Source organism: Pristiophorus japonicus, chromosome 5, assembly GCF_044704955.1.
Source record: "Pristiophorus japonicus isolate sPriJap1 chromosome 5, sPriJap1.hap1, whole genome shotgun sequence".
Classification (NCBI taxonomy): domain Eukaryota; kingdom Metazoa; phylum Chordata; class Chondrichthyes; family Pristiophoridae; genus Pristiophorus; species Pristiophorus japonicus.
This window is the reverse complement of record NC_091981.1, coordinates 23,813,336-23,835,312: the sequence shown is the minus strand read 5'-3', so window position 1 is coordinate 23,835,312 and position 21,977 is coordinate 23,813,336. Positions and strand designations below refer to the sequence as shown.

The 21,977-nt window shown below is 44.7% G+C and overlaps 1 protein-coding gene across 1 annotated transcript in view; it reads right to left on the bottom strand.

The window, feature by feature from the left end:
* The window catches only part of LOC139264054 (sodium-dependent neutral amino acid transporter B(0)AT3-like), a 67,880-nt gene that overhangs the window by 27,096 nt on the left and 18,807 nt on the right, over window positions 1-21,977 (bottom strand). Inside the window, exons 3-5 of the mRNA XM_070880154.1 lie at window positions 21,049-21,186; window positions 9,003-9,187; window positions 5,704-5,814 (exon numbers count right to left, since the gene is read on the bottom strand). Of these exons, the coding sequence (XP_070736255.1) occupies window positions 5,704-5,814; window positions 9,003-9,187; window positions 21,049-21,186 (434 nt within the window). The remainder of the gene's footprint in view (window positions 1-5,703; window positions 5,815-9,002; window positions 9,188-21,048; window positions 21,187-21,977) is intronic.

Genomic DNA, 21,977 nt, shown 5'->3' with positions numbered 1-21,977 from the left:
GAGAGAACAAATGCACTTACTAGAAATAATCAGCAGTTATTATTAGCTTTAGCTCATGTCATTTTTTTTGTTGGTCAGTCAGAAGTCTGACACATGTGGGAACTCATCACTGAAGTTAAAAGTCTCCAAATTAAGCTACTGAGATATTTACTCTGTCTGATATGGAGTCCACAGTCTCTCCCTATAGAAACACACCCCACTTGCCTAAGTCTGGAGTGCTTGGTCACAGGTTGTCAGAGCCAAGGTTTCCAGTCCCCAAACGTGTGCAGGGTATTACTGGAGTTTGAAACATAGAAACAAAGAAAATAGGTGCAGGAGAAGGCCATTCAGCCATCGAGCCTGCACCACCATTCAATAAGATCATGGCTGATCATTCACTTCAGTACCCCTTTCCCGTTTTCTCTCCATACCCCTTGATCCCTTTAGCCGTAAGGGCCATATCTAACTCCCTCTTGAATATATCCAATGAACTGGCATCAACTACTCTCTGCGGCAGGAAATTCCACATTTTAACAACTCTCTGAGTGAAGAAGTTTCTCCTCATCTCAGTCCTAAATGGCCTACCCCTTATTCTAAGACTGTGTCCCCTGGTTCTGGACTTCCCCAACATCGGGAACATTCTTCCCGCATCTAACTAATAATACTTAGGGGGTTGACTGTGGATGGGCAATGGCAGACATTTAGAGACCGCATGGATGAATTACAACAATTGTACATTCCTGTCTGGCGTAAAAATAAAAAAGGGAAGATGGCTCAACCGTGGCTATCTAGGGAAATCAGGGATAGTATTAAAGCCAAGGAAGTGGCATACAAATTGGCCAGAAATAGCAGCGAACCTGGGGACTGGGAGAAATTTAGAACTCAGCAGAGGAGGACAAAGGGTTTGATTAGGGCAGGGAAAATGGAGTACGAGAAGAAGCTTGCAGGGAACATTAAGTCGGATTGCAAAAGTTTCTATAGGTATGTAAAGAGAAAAAGGTTAGTAAAGACAAACGTAGGTCCCCTGCAGTCAGAATCAGGGGAAGTCATAACGGGGAACAAAGAAATGGCAGACCAATTGAACAAGTACTTTGGTTCGGTGTTCACTAAGGAGGATACAAACAACCTTCCGGATATAAAAGGGGCCAGAGGGTCTAGTAAGGAGGGGGAACTGAGAGAAATCTTTATTAGTCGGGAAATTGTGTTGGGGAAATTGATGGGATTGAAGGCCGATAAATCCCCAGGGCCTGATGGACTGCATCCCAGAGTACTTAAGGAGGTGGCCTTGGAAATAGCGGATGCATTGACAGTCATGTTCCAACATTCCATTGACTCTGGATCAGTTCCTATGGAGTGGAGGGTAGCCAATGTAACCCCACTTTTTAAAAAAGGAGGGAGAGAGAAAACAGGGAATTATAGACCGGTCAGCCTGACCTCAGTAGTGGGTAAAATGATGGAATCAATTATTAAGGATGTCATAGCAGTGCATCTGGAAAATGGTGACATGATAGGTCCAAGTCAGCATGGATTTGTGAAAGGGAAATCATGCTTGACAAATCTTCTGGAATTTTGTGAGGATGTTTCCAGTAAAGTGGACAAAGGAGAACCAGTTGATGTGGTATATTTGGACTTTCAGAAGGCTTGCGACAAGGTCCCACACAAGAGATTAATGTGCAAAGTTAAAGCACATGGGATTGGGGGTAGTGTGCTGACGTGGATTGAGAACTGGTTGTCAGACAGGAAGCAAAGAGTAGGAGTAAATGGGTACTTTTCAGAATGACAGGCAATGACTAGTGGGGTACCGCAAGGTTCTGTGCTGGGGCCCCAGCTGTTTACATTGTACATTAATGATTTAGACGAGGGGATTAAATGCAGTATCTCCAAATTTGCGGATGACACTAAGTTGGGTGGCAGTGTGAGCTGCGAGGAGGATGCTATGAGGCTGCAGAGTGAATTGGATAGGTTAGGTGAGTGGGCAAATGCATTGCAGATGAAGTATAATGTGGATAAATGTGAGGTTATCCACTTTGGTGGTAAAAACAGAGAGACAGACTATTATCTGAATGGTGACAGATTAGGAAAAGGGGAGGTGCAACGAGACCTGGGTGTCATGGTACATCAGTCATTGAAGGTTAGCATGCAGGTACAGCAGGCGGTTAAGAAAGCAAATGGCATGTTGGCCTTCATAGCGAGGGGATTTGAATACAGGGGCAGGGAGGTGTTGCTACAGTTGTACAGGGCCTTGGTGAGGCCACACCTGGAGTATTGTGTACAGTTTTGGTCTCCTAACTTGAGGAAGGACATTCTTGCTATTGAGGGAGTGCAGCGAAGATTCACCAGACTGATTCCCAGGATGGCGGGACTGACCTATCAAGAAAGACTGGATCAACTGGGCTTGTATTCACTGGAGTTCAGAAGAATGAGAGGGGACCTCATGGAAACGTTTAAAATTCTGACGGGTTTAGACAGGTTGGATGCAGGAAGAATGTTCCCAATGTTGGGGAAGTCCAGAACCAGGGGTCACAGTCTGAGGATAAGGGGTAAGCCATTTAGGACCGAGATGAGGAGAAACTTCTTCACCCAGAGAGTGGTGAACCTGTGGAATTCTCTACCACAGAAAGTAGTTGAGGCCAATTCACTAAATATATTCAAAAGGGAGTTAGATGAAGTCCTTACTACTCGGGGGATCAAGGGTTATGGCGAGAAAGCAGGAAGGGGGTACTGAAGTTCCATGTTCAGCCATGAACTCATTGAATGGCGGTGCAGGCTAGAAGGGCTGAATGGCCTGCTCCTGCACCTATTTTCTATGTTTCTATGTAACCTGTCCCGTCCCGTCAGAATCTTGTATGTTTCTATGAGATCCCCTCTCATCCTTCTAAACTCAAGTGTATAAAGGCCCAGTTGATCCAGTCTCTCCTCATATGTCAGTCCAGCCATCCCTGGAATCAGTCTGGTGAACCTTCGCTGCACTCCCTCAATAGCAAGAACGTCCTTCCTCAGACCAAAACTGAACACAATATTCCAGGTGAGGCCTCACCAAGGCCCTGTACAATTGCAGTAAGACCTCCATGCTCCTATACTCAAATCCCCTAGCTATGAAGGCCAACATGCCATTTGCCTTCTTCACCGCCTGCTGTACCTGCATGCCAACTTTCAATGACTGATGAACCATGACACCCAGGTCTCGTTGCACCTCCCCTTTTTCTAATCTGCCACCATTCAGATAATATTCTGCCTTCGTGTTTTTGCCACCGAAGTGGATAACCTCACATTTATCTACATTATACTGCATCTGCCATGCATTTGTCCACTCACCTAACCTGTCCAAATCACCCTGCAGCCTCTTAGCATCCTCCTCACAGCTTACACCGCCACTCAGTTTAGTGTCATCTGCAAACTTGGAGATATTACACTCAATTCCTGCATCCAAATCATTAATGTATATTGTAAAGAGCTGGGGTCCCAGCACTGAGCCCTGCAGCACTCCACTAGTCACTGCCTCCCATTTAAAAAAGGACTCATTTATCCCGACTCTCTGCTTCCTGTCTGCCAACCAATTCTCTTTCCACGCCGGTACATTACCCCCAATACCATGTGCTTTGATTTTGCACACCAATCTCTTATATGGGACATTGTCAAAGGCCTTTTGAAAATCCAAATACACCACATCCACTGGTTCTCCCTTGTCTACTCTACTAGTTACATCCTCAAAAAATTCCAGAAGATTTGTCAAGCATGATTTCCCTTTCACAAATCCATGCTGACTTGGACCGATTCTGTCACTGCTTTCCAAATGCGCTGCTATTTCATCCTTAATAATTGATTCCAACATTTTCCCCACTACTGATGTCAGGCTAACCGATCTATAATTACCCATTTTCTCTCTCCGTCCTTTCTTAAAAAGTGGTGTTACATTAGCTACCCTCCAGTCCATAGGAACTGATCCAGAGTTGATAGACTGTTGGAAAATGATCACCAATGCATCCAGTATTTCTAGGGCCACCTCCTTAAGTACTCTGGGATGCAGACAATCAGGCCCCAGTGATTTATCGGCCTTCAATCCCATCAATTTCCCCAACACAATTTCCCGCCTAATAAAGATATCCTTCAGTTCCTCCTTCTCACTAGACTCTCGGTCCCCGAGTACATCCAGAAAGTCATTTGTGTCTTCCTTCGTGAAGACAGAACCAAAGTATTTGTTCAATTGGTCTGCCATTTCTTTGTTCCCCATTATTAATTCACCTGAGTCCGACTGCAAGGGACCTACGTTTGTCTTCACTAATCTTTTTCTCTATAGAAGCTTTTGCAGTCAGTTTTTATGTTTGAGCAGCTAAAATTACACAGCTTACCAGTGCAGAGCAATGGATGTCTGAACATATGTTCTCATACCTGGCCACCTGGATAATGCCTTCCTATAGCTGCCATTCCAAGTCTCAGAATTTCCTTGCATGAATGGTGGACATTTGCCTTCAGTATGGTGGAAGGATCTACAAAGAGCAGGTTGAATTGTGCCAGCCGGCTTGGTGTTTTAGGCATTCTAAGTGTAATGTTGCATACCAGACTTACTCATCACCATCTCCCTAGTCCAGATTGTCGTGTAAAGGGCTTAGCCAAAGAGCTACGTTTGTTGTAAGGTCGACTCCCCCACTCTCCAGCGCACTCAGACCGCATTATTAGATATACAGTAGCTCCCAATTTGGTATCATCTGCCAATTTCAACACCAGATCTCCAATTTCTGAGTCCAAATCATTTGTGTATATGGTGAACAACGGTGGTCCCAGCACGGATCCCTGTGGGAGACCACTTTCCGCTAGTCTGAGATACTCCCCTTAACGCCTACCCTCTGTTTCCTAGGTTTGTAGTCAACTTTCAATCCATTCTGCTACACGGCCCCTGACTCTTTGTCATGAGGCACTTATTGAAGCCCTTCTGAAAATCCATTTGATAATGTATGTAAATTAAATTAACAGTGGTAGTATTGTTAATAATGTTATTTTGAACTAGTATAATATCAAATTGTTATAATTCCAATTACAGTTGAGCAATGGCTATGCAACTGCATGTTTTTTTTCTGTATTTTGAACCATTTTTCAAAGTCTAAACTGCCTTTTTTCCTCTGCATCAATATTATTTTTGTTGCAGAATATATTGAAAAGCGGAAACAAGAACAGTAGGAAAATTGTTTTCGAAAGGTGCTGAAATGGTGCTTAGAAGAAACCAAGCTGGAAGGGGGGGATGGCCCTTTCTCATTCCTACATTCCTATATTCTTAAGTACAATTAAACCCTATCGGTTAATACATTGAATACAGCATGCGTATCTGATGAGAGTTTGAAGTCACTGTGAATGTGCCCCAACCCTATGTGAAACATCAGCAGGGTGCGACTCAAGGGGCCACTTGGAGTGTAAGAAGAGGCTTAGCAACAGTACAAATATAACCAAATCATTGGACATTGGGCCACTACACCAGCAAGCATACACAGCAAAATGATGAATTTTTCATGTAAACTCAGTAAAGTAAAATGCATATTTAAAATAAAATGTAACAGCAAAGGCAGTGGTACAGCAAACATCTATGCTTGCCCACATGGGAAGTTTTACAATGTCATCTGTCCCCATAAGCTAAGATTACTGTACCCTAATTGACACCGAATGTAATCTATTAATGATATATCTGGAAGCAGTCCTGACAATCATTATTGATATACAATTACATGTACTTACGTCTGGAGTAATCAGATAGGCCAAACCATGAATGGCCCCAGGCAGTGTTAATCCTCGTACAAGGAGAATGAGCAGTATAAGGTAAGGGAAAGTTGCAGTGAAGTAGACTGCCTGCAATGTACAATTAGTAAGATTTTAAATGGTTGATAAAGTGTACCCAACATAGAGCCCTGAAATGGCACGATTATTGATCCCTGGAAGTTTATGCTGGGGTCGTGCCCTTCAGGACTGACAACATTGACATTTTGGGGTCAGTGGCTGGGCACGTATCCAACATGGGGCAGGCAGGTGCAAGTGCCACTTTGGGTGCATCTCTGGTGCCCAGCTGTGCCTTGCTAATAGAAACTTTGGAGGGAGGTTACCCTGGACCAACAAAGGAGCTGATCCATTAGGTTTTTTTCAAACTGTCCTGACTTGGACCACACCGCTGGGGCCTCTGTACACTCGCCATACCAGCTGTCACTGTAGCACTGAGTCTCCTTCCAGGTCCATGGCCCCAGAGCTGAGGGAGTCCAGACAGCCAGTCCCATCTCCAGCCCATCATTTGTAAAGGTCTCTGCTGCTCCCATGCGGGGTGCGGTGGGGGGGGGGGGTGGGGGGTGGAGGAGCATTTGGGGTTCCACTGTTCTCCTGCTCGAGTTATGGAGAAAGCTCAGTGGAACCCCTGTTGAATCTCAAGCCCTCGATGACGAACATAACAGTATGGATTGATGTGATCGCAGTCAGGTGGTTTCCAATAGTTTCATATTTGAGCGACAAGTAGGTTTTAGTTTTTATAGAAATCTTCCTGCGGAGCTCTGAGTTTTATCCCAGGCAGCCTTTGTGGAACTGATGCTCTGGGATTGGCTGCCATCCGATTCAGAGCCTTGTATTTCCATGCAGGAATAAAAGCCTGACAAAGGGGAAAAAATAAAACAGAAAAAAATGCAGGAAAAACCGATGTAAAGAAAGATTTGCATTTATATAGCACCTTTCATGACCTCAGGATGTCCTAAAGCGCTTTACAACCAATGAATACTTTTGAAGTGACTGCTGTATTGTAAGAAACGTGGCAGCCAATTTGTGCACAACTAGGTTCCACAGACAGCAATGTGATAATCGGTTTTAGTAATGTTGGTTAGAAATTTGGAGAACTCCCTTGCTCTTTTTTGAAGTAGTGCTATGCGATTTTTACATTCACCTGAGAGGGCAGACGCGGCCTCAGATTAACATCTCATCCAAAAGACGACCCCTCCAACCATGCAGCGCTCCCTCAGCATTGCATTGGAGTGTCAGCCTAGATTTTTGTCTCAAGTCTCTGGAGTGGGACTTGAACCCACAACCTTCTAAGTCAGAGGCAAGAGAGTACTACCCATTAACTTTTAGGATGTAGGGTAAACTGTAGGAAAATTCGCATGGCTACGGTTGGGATTAATGTGCAGATGAGTAAGTTTGAAAATAGCTGGGAGTGACCTTCATCTGAGATGCAGTTACTGACTGAGATATAAACAGTAAATATCTATAATGTATTTCCTTCATGGGTTCTTTGCTTAAGAATTCATAGCATCAAATTGCTATTAAGAACTAGTTGGTTTATTAACAAAGGTTTAACAATCACACTACACACTACCAGTTCATCCACTAGGCTCACAATGGCATACCTCATCGTGGATGACCTAGACCCAACTGACTGGGGTTTTATTGAGTTTTGTGAACATCACGTGACTGGCCAAGCCACTTACAATGCATCAGCTCTACAACTATTTTGGTAGAACGTTAATTGAAGTGCCCCCTTTTGTAAGGGCACTAAAAAGCACAAATTAACTAACATTAAAGGGAACCTTGACAAATCAAATTAAATTAAAATTTTGTTTCCTGTTGAAATGATGCTCTCCAGTCCCTCCGATGCCCACCTCTCTCAGAAGGTCGCAAGCGACCGGTGGACACCACGTGCTCCATCTCCAGGGACACCCTGGTGCGAACGTAGCCGTGGAAGAGTGGCAGACAGTCGGGTTGAAGGATCCCCTCAACAGCCCGTTGCCTGGACCGGCTAATCAACAGCTCTACAACTATTTTAGTTGTACCTGTAAATCAAGTGCCCCCTGATTAAAGGGGGAGCGGGGGGGGGGGGTCACCGAAACCGACACATTAAGCAAATTAACTTTTAACAATAATGGTTCAAATTAAAATTTGGTTACCGGGGGTGATGATGCATTCCAGTCCCTCCGGTGCCCACCTCTTGCGGAAGGCCGTGAGCGTACCGGTGGACACCATGTGCTCCATCTCCAGGGACACCCTGGCTCGGATGTAACCATGAAAGAGGGGCAGGCAGTCGGGCTGAATGACCCCCTCGATCGGTTAATCAACAGCTCTACAACTCTTTTGTTGCAAAACAAAATAAACATTAACTCAAGTGCCCCCTTATTAAAGGGGGGAGACACTCCAAACAGTTTTCAAGTGCCCTTTTTTTGTTGTTGTTTTTTTGTGGGTTTTTTGTGGGGGTTTTTTTTTTTTTTTTAAGGGCACCGAGAGGCAAATTACACAAGTGCCCCCTGACTGGGGGGGACACTAAAACCCGGCATTAAAACAAAATTAAACTTTAAAACATATAAAATCAAATTAAAATTTGGTTGTGGGGGGGTGAAGATGCACTCCAGTCCCTCCGGCGATCACCTCTTGCAGAAGGCCGCGAGCGTACCGGTGGACACCGCGTGCTCCATCTCCAGGGACACCCTGGCTCGAATGTAACCACGGAAGAGAGGCAGGCAGTCGGGCTGATCGACTCCCTCGATCGGTTAATCAACAGCTCTACAACTCTTTTGGAGTAAACCATAATAAACATTAAATCAAGTGCCCCCCCGATCTGGGGGACACTCCAGACACTTTTCAACAGCCCTTTTTTTGGGGGGGGGGGTTTTTTGTGATTTTTTTGGGGCATTAAAATCATAAATTTTACAAGTGCCCCCTATAAAAGGGGAGGGGGACACTAAAACCGGCAATTAAAACAAATGAAACTTTAAAACATATAAAAGCAAATTAAAATTTGGTTGCCGGGTTAATGATGCACTCCAGTCCCTCCGGCGCCCACCTCTCGCGGAAGGCCGCGAGCGTACCGGTGGACACCGCGTGCTCCATCTCCAAGGACACCCTGGCTCGGATGTACGCACGGAAGAGAGGCAGGCAGTCGGGCTGAACGACCCCCTTGATCGGTTAATCAACAGCTCTACAAACCTGTGAGCATACTCATAGGTGCATATATTACAATATCCTTGGATTACTATTAGACCCAAAATGCAGTATGCTTTTTTTTAAAAACTCACCTTTCCCAAGCTTTCAATTCCTCTTATAACGCAAATGTACACAACCAACCAAGCGACAACCAGGCTCATAACCAGCCACCATTGCAGGCCATCCCCATTTATGGTAATATCAGGACTGATATTCAAGGTTTTTCTGTACCAGAAGTAATCCACTGGAGTGCTCTGCTCACACTCTTTAATGAACCCTACAACAAGAAAGAAAGACTTGGATTTATATAGCGCCTTTCATGACCACCACAGCGAAAGGAGTACTTTTGAAGTGCAGTCACTGTTGTAATGTAGGAATCGCAGCAGCTAATTTGCAAACAGCAAGCTCCCACAAACAGCAATGTGATAATGACCAGATAATCTGTTATATTGATGTTGATTGAGGGATAACTATTGGCCCCAGGACACCGGGGATAACTCCCCTGCTCTTCTTCGAAATGGTGCCATGGGATCTTTTACGTCCACCTGAGTGAGCAGACGGGGCCTCAGTTTAACGTTTCATCTGAAAGACGACACTTCCGACAGTGCAGCACTCCCCCAGCACTGCACTGGAGTGTCAGCTTAGATTTTTTGAACGCAAGTCCCTAGAGTGGGACTTGAACCCACAACCTTCTGACTCAGAGGCGAGGGTGCTACCCTCTGAGCCACAGCAGGCATGAAATGAGGTGAGTAGAATTTCCTAAAGCCAAGGTGTCAAAGACATTGCTTAATGTGTGAGGTTAGATATGGGGAAAAATTCACATTATTGCACATGGTCACTGGAGGTGACTGACCTGCAACTGAGAGAATACAGGTGTTTTGAATTTCCACTGGTGTGAATAATCCTACAACTCAAACCTGACTATGCAAGTGAATCCAGTAAGCCAACCAAACCAGTGAGACATAAAACTGAATTACATAAGAGGATAAGTGTGGAACAAGAAAAGACCGTTTATGCTATCAGGCCCATTCCCTTTAGAGACCAGGCACCAGTTTGCCCGATTGTGACATCTCCCCAACCCACTCAAACCCATGAGTGAAGTGATCAGCCAAGGCAGACCTGCAAGACAAAAAACCTCTGCAAAACTCCCCAACACTATCAAGTAATCAAGGAAGGCACTGTCTATTAATCCAACCCTTAAACCTCACCATTCGACTCTAACCACGGATAACATTTTCTTGGTTCCAACCGCAAGGAACTATTTTGTTTCACAGAACAATTCATCATCCATTTCTAACCTAGTCCTTATAGAAAGAAAGACTTGCCTTTATATAGCGCCTTTCATGACCACCAGATGACCCAAAGCGCTTTACAGCCGATTAAGTACTTTTTGAAGTGTATCCATGTTGTAATGCTGGAAATGTGGCAGCCAATTTGTGTCCTACAAACAGCAATGTAATAATAACGAGATAATCTGTATTAATGATGTTGACTGAGGGATAAATATTGGCCAGGGCACCGGGGATAACTCCCCTGCTTTTCTTTGAAATAGTGCCATGGAATCTTTTATGTCCACCTGAGAGAGCAGACAGGGCCTTGGTTTAACATCTCATCTGAAAGGCGTCACCTCCGACAGTGCAGCACTCCCTCAGCACTGCACTGGAGTGTCAGCCTAGATTTTTGTTTTCAAGTCTCTGGAGTGGACTTGAACCCACAACCTTCTGACTCAGAGGTGAGAGTGCTACCCACTGAGTCACAATTGATCACCAGGATGCTTGTTTTAATCTAATATATATCCAGTTCTTTTTCAAAGAAGGTATTCACAATATTCCCCATTTATTGTGGAGTCTCTGGAAATGATCCATACTCTCTGTGTGGGAAAAATCTTCTAATTTTCAGTTTCACTGAAAGCTTGCCAGATTTGTACTTACCCTCCAGTTTTGCAAACATGGACCGAATTAAATAAGAACATAAGAAATAGGAGCAGGAGTAGGCCATACGGCCCCTCGAGCCTGCTCCGCCATTTAATACGATCATGACTGATCCGATCATGGACTTGGGTCCACTTCCCTGCCCACTCCCCATAATCCCTTAATTGTTTATGAAACTGTCTATCTCTGTCTTAAATTTATTATCCACTTAAATCTATATTATATATGCCATTTATCATTTCAGATATCTTGGTCAGGTTCCTTCTTTCTCCTGTTTAAACATGTTAAATTCTGAGAGTCCTTGCTCATGGTTAAAGCCTTGAGTTTAACTGGGAGAGGGAATCAAGCAGGCGGGATGGAGTGACCTCGGCAGCGTGAGGCCTGGGAGATTTTAACTCCCCAAGCCTCATCTGTGTGCCCCCAGTCACTTGACTGCCCAAAATCAATGGGAAGTGGCATTTGGCCGGTGGAAGGGAGCCTAATTTCAGGTGGCAGGAGAAATCCCTGGCCCTCAGGTAAGTCTCCAGGAGAGGGTTTGGGGAGGGTCTCGCGATCGGACAGAGAGGGGGCTGATCCTGGGACAGGGACAGCTAAACTTTCCTTGTAGGGCCCAGAGGAATCCTCCTACTCCTCCTGGCCCCTCAGGAAAAGGGGGAAAAAAAAGAGAGACTTGTATCTTTGGACCTCTTCTGACCTCAGCTTCTCTTTGTTGCTATCTTCACCCGGTGAGAAAGCCACAGCTTCCCCGATCAGGCCAACAGTCAAAATTGCACTTGAGGCCTCATGACATCATCGGATTCCGATCTGTATATTTAAAGAAGGACCCCAATCTGCCACTTTCAGGCGGGTGTCCTTGTCACCATCCGTGGCTAACTAAGAAAATAAGGGAGGGTATCAAATTGAAAACAAGGGCGTACAAAGTGGCCAAGACTAGTGGGAGGCCAGAGGATTGGGAAACTTTTAAAAGCTAGCAAAGAACGACTAAACCAATAATAGAGAGGGAAAATAGATTATGAAAGCAAACTAGCACGAAATATAAAAACAGATAGTAAGAGTTTCTGCAGGTACATAAAGAGGAAAAGAGTGGCTAAAGTAAATGTTGGACCCCGAGAGGATGGGATTGGGGAATTAATAATGGAGAACAGGGAAATGGCAGAGACGTTGAACAAATATTTTGTATCGGTCTTCACGATAGAAGACACTAAAAACATCCCGATAGTGGATAATCAAAGGGCTATAGGGAGGGAGGAACTTAATACAATTACTATCACTAAAGAAGTAGTGCTCGGTAAAATAATAGGGCTAAAGGTGGACAAGTCCCGTTGGCTTGATGGCTTACATCCTAGGGTTTTAAAAGAAGTGGCTGCAGAGATAGTGAATGCATTAGTTGTAATCTACCAAAATTCCCTGGATTCTGGGGAGGTCCCAGCGGATTGGAAAATTGCAAATGTAACGCCCCTATTTAAAAAAGTAGGCAAACAGAAAGCAGGAAACTACAGACCAATTTGCTTAACATCTGTCATTGGGAAAATGCTGGAGTCCATTATTAAGGAAGCAGTAGTAGGAAATTTGGAAAAGCATAATTCAATCAAGCAAAGTCAGCATGGTTTTATGAAAAGAAAATCATGTTTGACAAGTTTGCTGGAGTTCTTTGAGGATGTAATGAGCAGGGTGGATAAGGGGGAACCAGTGGATGTGGTGTATTTGGATTTCCAGATGGTATTTGATAAGGTGCCACATAAAAGGTTCCTGCACAAGATAAAAGTTCACAGGGTTGGGGGTAATATTTTAGCATGGATAGAGGATTGGCTAACTAACGGAAAACAGAGGGTCATTTTCCGGTTGGCAAACAGTAACTAGTGGGGTGCCGCAGGGATCGGTGCTGGGGCCTCAACTATTTACAATCTATATTAATGACTTGGATGAAGGGACCGAGTGTAATGTAGCCAAGTTTTCTGATGATACAAAAATGGGTGGGAAAGGAAATTGTGAGGAGGACACAAAAAATCTGCAAAGGGATATAGACAGGCTAAGTGAGTGGGCAAAAATTTGGCAGATGGAGTATAATGTGAGAAAATGTGAGGTTTTCCATTTTGCCAGAAAAAAATAGAAAAGCAAATTTTAATTTAAATGGAGAAACATTGCAAAGTGCTGCAGTACAGAGGGACATGGGGGTACTTGTGCATGAAACACAAAAAGTTAGTATGCAGCTACAGCAAGTAATCAGGAAGGCAAATGGAATGTTGGCTTTTATTGCAAGGGGGATGGAGTATAAAAGCAGAGAAGTCCTGCTACAACTGTACAGGGTATTGGTGAGGTTAGAGTACTGTGTACAATTTTGGTCTCCGTATTTAAGGAAGGATATACTTGCTTTGGAGGCTGTTCAGAAAAGGTTCGTTAGGTGAGGGGGCTGACTTATGAAGATAGATTAAGTAGGTTGGAGTTCAGAAGAATTAGAGGTGACCTTATCGAAACATACAAGATAATGAGGGAGCTCGACAAGGTGGATGCAGAGAGGATATTTCCACTCATAAGGGAAACTAAAACTAGGGAACATAGTCTCAGAATAAGGGGCCGCCATTTAAAACTGAGATGTGGAGGAATTTCTTCTCTCAGAGGATTGTAATTCTGTGGAATTTTCTGCCCCAGAGAACTGTGCAGGCTGGGTCATTGAATATATTTAAGGCGGAGATAGACAGATTTTTGAACGATAAGGGAATAAAAGGTTATGGGAAGCAGGCAGGTCAGTGGAGCTGAGTCCATGATCAGTTCAGCCATGATCTTATTAAATGGTGGAGCAGGTTCGAGGGGCTGTATGGCCTACTCCTGCACCTATTTCTTATGTTCTTATATTCGCCTGCTCAGAAGAGCTGGTTAAAATCGAGAACATTGGGAATGGAGCAGGACATTGGCGGATAAGTCTCCCGGACAATTTTCACTGCACACCCAGATTCTACTGAGTGGGTAGAGTTAAAATCACGCGTGAATCATTGCATGGATGTCTTACATAATATCCAAATATGCTACAGTAACATTTTAAATATATTTCAGTAACTTTAAGTTAATGCAATATATAAGGAACTTTGTTGCGCGGAGTTTAATTTCCGTGACATCATTGGACACCACCCAGAATCTTTACTGGGAATCTGTGCCATTTACCCATCTAGTGCTGGAGACAAGAGAAAGATGGAAGGATAAAGGCAGCGGGATATTAGAGAGATGAATTCCAGCTGTACTTTCAGAATTTACATTCAAATAAGAGATGTTAAGCACTGTACTTTCAGCAAGTACATTTAACTACATTTCTGTTAAAATTTTGCGCAGTTTGTGAAAGTGCTGAAGTGGCTTGTATTGTAGAGAGACTGATCACGATGGCATTAATGATGTTGAATGGGCACGCCACAAAAACATCCAATTATGTCCCGATCCTGTCTGTGCTGCTTTAAGTGAATAAAGTCACAGTTCCAATGTGGCATATGAGAAGCAGGTCTGAGAGTAAGAACTTCCTATTGATTGTAACTTATCTTTTCCTTTAAAGTCATGGATTGTCAGGCGGAGCACAGTAAGCATATTGTTATCAGCAGATCACCACAAAAGCCACTCATTAAATCTCATAACAGCCCAGTAAAGCATTAATGTGATCAATACCTGTTTTCCAACAATCTGCGGGGAACCACGAACAGCCAGCTACCCTTCAGCCAGCCAAGCAGCCAAGCCATGGGCAGCCAGCTATCCACCAGCCCCAGCCAGCCAGCCTGTAGCCATCAGGCCACCACCAGCAGAAGGTGACAGAGGGATCAAGTTCCTCTAGTAAGGAGGAGGAACTGAGGGAAATCCTTATTAGCCGGGAAATTGTGTTGGGGAAATTGATGGGATTGAAGGCCGATAAATCCCCAGGGCCTGATGGACTGCATCCCAGAGTACTTAAGGAGGTGGCCTTGGAAATAGTGGATGCATTGACAGTCATTTTCCAACATTCCATTGACTCTGGATCAGTTCCTATAGAGTGGAGGGTAGCCAATGTAACCCCACTTTTTAAAAAAGGAGGGAGAGAGAAAACAGGGAATTATAGACCGGTCAGCCTGACATCGGTAGTGGGTAAAATGATGGAATCAATTATTAAGATTGTCATAGCAGTGCATTTGGAAAGAGGTGACATGATAGGTCCAAGTCAGCATGGATTTGTGAAAGGGAAATCATGCTTGACAAATCTTCTGGAATTTTTTGAGGATGTTTCCAGTAGAGTGGACAAGGGAGAACCAGTTGATGTGGTATATTTGGACTTTCAGAAGACGTTCGACAAGGTTCCACACAAGAGATTGATGTGCAAAGTTAGAGCACATGGGATTGGGGGTAGTGTGCTGACATGGATTGAGAACTGGTTGTCAGACAGGAAGCAAAGAGTAGGAGTAAATGGGTACTTTTCAGAATGGCAGGCAGTGACTAGTGGGGTACCGCAAGGTTCTGTGCTGGGGCCCCAGCTGTTTACACTGTACATTAATGATTTAGATGAGGGGATTAAATGTAGTATCTCCAAATTTGCGGATGACACTAAGTTGGGTGGCAGTGTGAGCTGCGAGGAGGATGCTGTGAGGCTGCAGAGCGACTTGGATAGGTTAGGTGAGTGGGCAAATGCATGGCAGATGAAGTATAATGTGGATAAATGTGAGGTTATCCACTTTGGTGGTAAAAACAGAGAGACAGACTATTATCTGAATGGTGACAGATTAGGAAAAGGGGAGGTGCAAAGAGACCTGGGTGTCGTGGTACATCAGTCATTGAAGGTTGGCATGCAGGTGCAGCAGGCGGTTAAGAAAGCAAATGGCATGTTGGCCTTCATAGCGAGAGGATTTGAGTACAGGGGCAGGGAGGTGTTGCTACAGTTGTACAGGGCATTGGTGAGGCCACACCTGGAGTATTGTGTACAGTTTTGGTCTCCTAACCTGAGGAAGGACATTCTTGCTATTGAGGGAGTGCAGCGAAGGTTCACCAGACTGATTCCCGGGATGGTGGGACTGACCTATCAAGAAAGACTGGATCAACTGGGCTTGTATTCACTGGAGTTCAGAAGAATGAGAGGGGACCTCATAGAAACATTTAAAATTCTGACGGGGTTAGACAGGTTAGATGCAGGAAGAATGTTCCCAATGTTGGGGAAGTCCAGAACCAGAGGTCACAGTCTAAGGATAAGGGGTAAGCCATTTAGGACCGAGATGCGGAGGAACATCTTCACCCAGAGAGTGGTGAACCTGTGGAATTCTCTACCACAGAAAGTTGTTGAGGCCAATTCACTAAATATATTCAAAAGGGAGTTAGATGAAGTCCTTACTACTCGGGGGATCAAGGGGTATGGTGAGAAAGCAGGAAGGGGGTACTGAAGTTGCATGTTCAGCCATGAACTCATTGAATGGCGGTGCAGGCTAGAAGGGCCGAATGGCCTACTCCTGCACCTATTTTCTATGTTTCTATGTTTTGCCAACGGCAACAAAATCATCGGAGGCAGAATCTGGTGTCGGAGAGCTGGCGGAAACAGGAGTGGGAGAGGAGGTATGGCAGACATATTCAATTTCTACAGTAAACGTCTTAGTTAACGTAAGCCCAGCTCTTGCGGTTTTCCCTGATCCGATTGTGCTGTTGGCGAGCAAGGCAAATTATTGCTGCATTGAGAAAACTCCACAGTAGTTTCCACAACAGCAGAATTGTGGAGTAGCAGGAACTCTGGTCACACTTTCTGGATCTGATCATAAAATGTGCAATTTCCACGAGCTATTCTACACCACTCCGAAGGTGGGATAAATATAGAACCTTTTAACCTTTAAGGAGAAATGTGGCAGGTAATTATGCTAAACTTCCACTTTACAAACAAAATCCCAGCTGTGCGGTGACTCGAACTTCTGTTAAACATTCATTTATTGCAAAGGATTGGGTGCTGCAGTGGTTTAAGCAGACTTTCCTTTAACCTTTGGGAGCTGATTTTAAGTCCAGCTCAGACTCCTGCCTTATGGTGGCTGTAAAGGTTAGTTGTGAAATTACTTTGGTCAGCCACACCCAGTTCTTTGCACAGCGCAAAACTACTCATAGTTCAGCACCAAACATAATCTCACTTATAAATCACCAACACATTTATTGGAGGCTATTTTTGCCTTGCTTTTGCTGCGATTTCAGTTGGTAGCAAGACCGAAGAGAAACGGAGATCCAGTGGAACTCACTTTCACTGGATTCCCACTCAGTTAGGGTCATGCTGGATACTCAAATCAGCCTTCGGATAGACATCTGAAGCTCTTCCCCTCCCCCCCACCCCCACCTCCAAAAAGCGTGAAGCATCATTACCATATTAAAAAAAGGACATGAAAGGGCTACGCATCACTTTCGGTCTCTCGGACATGTTAGATGGGCAGTCTCCACTATGCCAATAGAACTAGTGGGGGACAAGACATTGGGCAGACCTGCAAGTTAAAGGGCATTTAAAAGGTCCACATGCTATTTCAAGATAAAGAAAGAAAGACTTGGATTTATATAGCGCCTTTCACGACCACCGCACGTCTCAAAGCGCTTTACAGCCAATTAAGTACTTTTGGAGTGTAGTCACTGTTGTTCTTTGGGAAACGCGGCAGCCAATTTGCGCACAAGCAAGCTCCCACACACAGCAATGTGATAATGACCAGATAATCTGTTTTTTAGTGATGTTGATTGAGAGATAAATATTGGCCAGGACACCAGGGATAACTCCCCTGCTCTTCTTCGAAATAGTGTCATGGGATCTTTTATGTCCACTTGAGAGGGCAGCTGGGGCCTCGGTTTAACGTCTCATCCGACGAAATCAAACTTTTAATTAACCATTAAAGATTTTAATTAAAGATAAATGCATTAAGCATTTTAAAGGCTGGACCCTCCTGCTCGCACCCGAACTCTCACCCCGACACCTGCAGAGAAAGGTAGCCAACCTCACTTTGGCAGATGTTGTTGGTGGAGCCCCCCCTCTGCCCAGTGACCGCTGTGCTGGCAGACTTCCCAGTGGCACCACAACGAGAGGTGGGTGCCCACCTAACCTTTGTGCTGGAAGGTAAAGAAGGCGTGTCGGGGTGATCAAGGGCCGGTGTTGATTATTTGGCCAGGCTGGTTCAGATGCCACCAAACATTTCTGTGGGCCCTGGGGACGACGATGGCAACCCACCTATTGAGAGTCTGGGTCAGCAGAGAGGGGAAGGCCAAGATTTGCCATCTGCTGCCAGGACAGCTGAAGTTACCACGCAGCGTGGAGCTCGCACATGTGCAGGGACAGTAATGGTAGGCCCTGGCCTGAAACGGGGCTGCATCTTCTTGCAGGAGGTGCTGCTGTGTGGTGTGGTGGCACAGAGGAAAATCCTCCTCACAAGTGTCTGATGCTGCACCAACTTGACCTCAGCAGCCATCAAAGAAGAGACAAAGTGCTGGGCTGCAATGCTGCTTATCTGCAGACTTCTGCCTGCCCCTACATCTTACTCCACCACCTCTTAATCCTATACCTCTTCAGCCTTTGCCACGCTTACTAAGAGGTGGCAGCGCCGTTTATTTCTCTCCAGAAAATGTTCTAATTTTTAAAAAATCTCCTTCCTTGTGACACTCCCCTTTAATTGATCCATCCCTTTACCTTTAACTTACACGCAATTTTTGTCACCCATCAGTGCAAAACCAATGACGTTTGCACCTGGAATTGTAAATCGTTATGCCAACTAAAGTTGGCCACAAAATTTTATTTTATTAGCACTTGGGATTCTGGCAGATCTTAAAGCAGTGATAACTGGAATATGGCACAGAAGGAGGCCATTGGGCCCAGCATACCTCTACTGGCTCTTTGAAAGAGCTGTCCAATTGGCCCTACGTTCTTTCTCCATAGCTCGACCAAGCTTTCAGTGTGAAAAACTATTTTACACCTAAAGGTGAAAATTGCCCCCATTATGACTCATTTTCACGGTCACTACCTGGGCAGTAGCCTGGCAGAGTGGATCACCGCCCATTGTCAAACCTGCCCAATCTTCATCCCATCGATGACGGGTTCTACAGTGGTGAGGAGATGGCATGAAAAGTTCATTATTCAATGTTTTTCAATGTAGATCTGGCATTCGCTCTGGACACCTAAGGATCCACTACGGCGGGTGGCGTAATTCCAGTTCAAAATGAGCGCGCACTTCCCGCCACCGTATTGGAGGCTTGTGTGCCCATTTAGCGTCCGAAAATCAGGGGGGAGGTGTGCTCAACTTTCTAGACCACGGTTTGATTTGAGCAATGGGAGCATTCATGAACACAAAACGTTACAGCAAGTGATCGTGAAGGCAAATGGTATCTTGGCCTTTATTGCAAAGGGGATGGAGTATAAAAGCAGGGAAGTCTTGCTACAGCTGTACAGGGTATTGGTGAGGCCACACCTGGAATATTGCGTGCAGTTTTGGTTTCCATATTTACGAAAGGATATACTTGCTTTGGAGGCAGTTCAGAAAAGGTTCACTAGGTTGATTCCAGAGATGAGGGGGTTGACTTATGAGGAAAGGTTGAGTAGGTTGGACCTCTACTCATTGGAATTCAGAAGAATGAGAGGTGATCTTATCGAAACATATAAGATTATGAGGGGTCTTGACAAGATGGATGCAAAGAGGATGTTTCCACTGATGGGGAAGACTAGAACTAGAGGGCATGATCTTAGAATAAGGGGCCGCCCATTTAAGACAGAGATGAGGAGAAATTTCTTCTCTCAGAGGGTCGTAAATCTGTGGAATTCACTGCCTCAGAGAGCTGTGGAAGCTGGGACATTGAATAAATTTAAGACAGAAATAGACAGTTTCTTAAACGATAAGAAGATAAGAGGTTATGGGGAGCGGGCGGGGAAGTGGAGCTGAGGCCAGGATCAGATCAGCCATGATCTTAGTGAATGGCGGAGCAGGCTCGAGGGGCTGTATGGCCTACTCCTATTTCTTATGTTCTTATGTTTACTGTGCAATGGGTCAATTTATATTCCATATTTTGGGCAGGAATGGGGAAGTAGCTGCTTGCCACCAATCTGCCCGCCGCCACGTCAATCCAGTCCTGGAACTGGATGACTGCAGTGCCTTGTTACAATTTCTAGGTACCATAGGGCAGAGCCTGGACTGTGCACATTCTCCCCATTAGGGCTTGGCACAGAGAGGTCTCACCAATGGTCCCTGAAGGGATCGTCGTAGGCCGCTAAAAATCTTTCCAACTGTTACCTGTTCCGCTGCCTCCAATGCCACTTAAGGATTCAGTTCCGATTTGGCTCCGCAGAAGAGCTACTGTATCTCCTGACTCGCCCCACTATGATAACTGGGCTGCATGTCAAATGAGGCCTAGCTTTACAATGGTTCAGACTTCACAACGATTCCATCAAGCAGGTGGCAGGCTCACAATGCCTACCTTCTGCCCGATGGACCATAGGAACAGGAGTAGGCCATTCAGCTCCTCCAGCCTGCTCCACCATTCAATTATAGCGTGGCTGATTTGTATCTCAACTCCATCGACCCGCCTTTGATCCCTGTCCCTTGATACTTTCATCTAACAAAATATATCAATCTCAGTCTTGAAAATTTCAATTGACGCAGCATCCACAACATTTTTGGAAAAGAGAATTCCAGATTTCTACAATTGTGTGAAAAAGTGCTCCCTGACTTTTGAAGGGCCTAGCTCTAATTTCAAGATCGTGATCCTCTGTTCTGCACTCCACCACGAGAGGAAATAGATTCTCTGTATCTACCCCATCAAATCCCTTTATCATTTGAAAGACCTCGATCAGATCTTTCCTCGACCTTCTCAACTCTCGGGAATACAACACAAGTTTATGCAGCCTTTCCTCATAACTTAACCCTTGGAACTGGACACATGAAAATTCACCCCCATGTGGTCAAGTTGACCTAATAACGATCAATCTTGATCATGAGTGCAAAGAAAAGTCCCATTACCCGGCAAAGATGTCCCTCACCGTAGCAGACGCAAAGATAGAAAACACGCTCTCTCGTCACTTTGATTGGTTAGGGAGATAGACCATTGGATCCAAGCGGTCCATGAGGTCATTGCCACGCCATTGTCAATTCACACCTCCAGCAATTTGTGGCCCCAAAATAATGCCACCTCAAGGGCCAGGAAGAAATCCAGTTCACGATGCTCGTTGCGAAATCTCCCATGCAAACAATTTGATTAAATGTTTCTATATTTTTTTAACCTGTTTTATTGTTGTTTAAAGGACAATTTTTCCACGGCAGCGGTTCCTCGAATGAATGAAAAAAGTACCAGAGTGTCCATGCAAGGATGTTGTTGTAGTACAAGCCCACCAGAAAGGAGGCCAGCATGGAGGCAATGCCTGAAACATAATAAATTAAAGGAAATTCATCAAAAGAATTGCAAGAGTTTCTTAAATGATTTGCACTAGACAAAATGGACTAAGTGAGTGGCCGAACGTTTTATGCTGGAATTGGTGATTAAAAGTACAAGCATAAACATACTGGAACATTAATTACTCTTAACATTGGCATTTAGAAAGCTGAGCTTTTACCTCACTTTAATGGCTGCTTGGTGCGTGGAATACATCAGCTAATGGCCAACAAGTACCTACTTATCCTCCTCATTACTGCCGTAAAAGGCCCATTCGCACAACTGCACACCAATGAATGTGTGTTTGGACTGGGTTCAATAGATAAAGGTCACATCTTTCAAGCATTCAAATTGACAGGTATTGAAATTGAAATCTTCATCTTCACAATGGAGAATATTGCTATGGAATCGAGCGAATAAGGTACAGATTGAAAACACAAAACGGTCAGTCAGAAACGTGCACGTTTAAGAAATGGCAGATGAAGATATGTTGATGATGGTAGAGAGGAACCTTGGATTTGAGACGGAGGAGAGATGGACTCTAACTTTCCTCTGTGTGGCTCTGTGGTACATGGAGTTCAAAAATTAAACCAAATGGACGGAGGGCAGCAGCAGCCATGTTTGTTAAGGGTGGCGTCAATTTGAAAAGCAGACCAGATGGCACGGTGTATGCAATGGCACGGAGTGAAAGAAGAAAGGTGTTTACCTAGAATTCCCTGCATGGTGAAGTCGTCGTCTGTGCCATGAGGCAAAGGCCAAGCAATTCCACAGAGGAAAAGA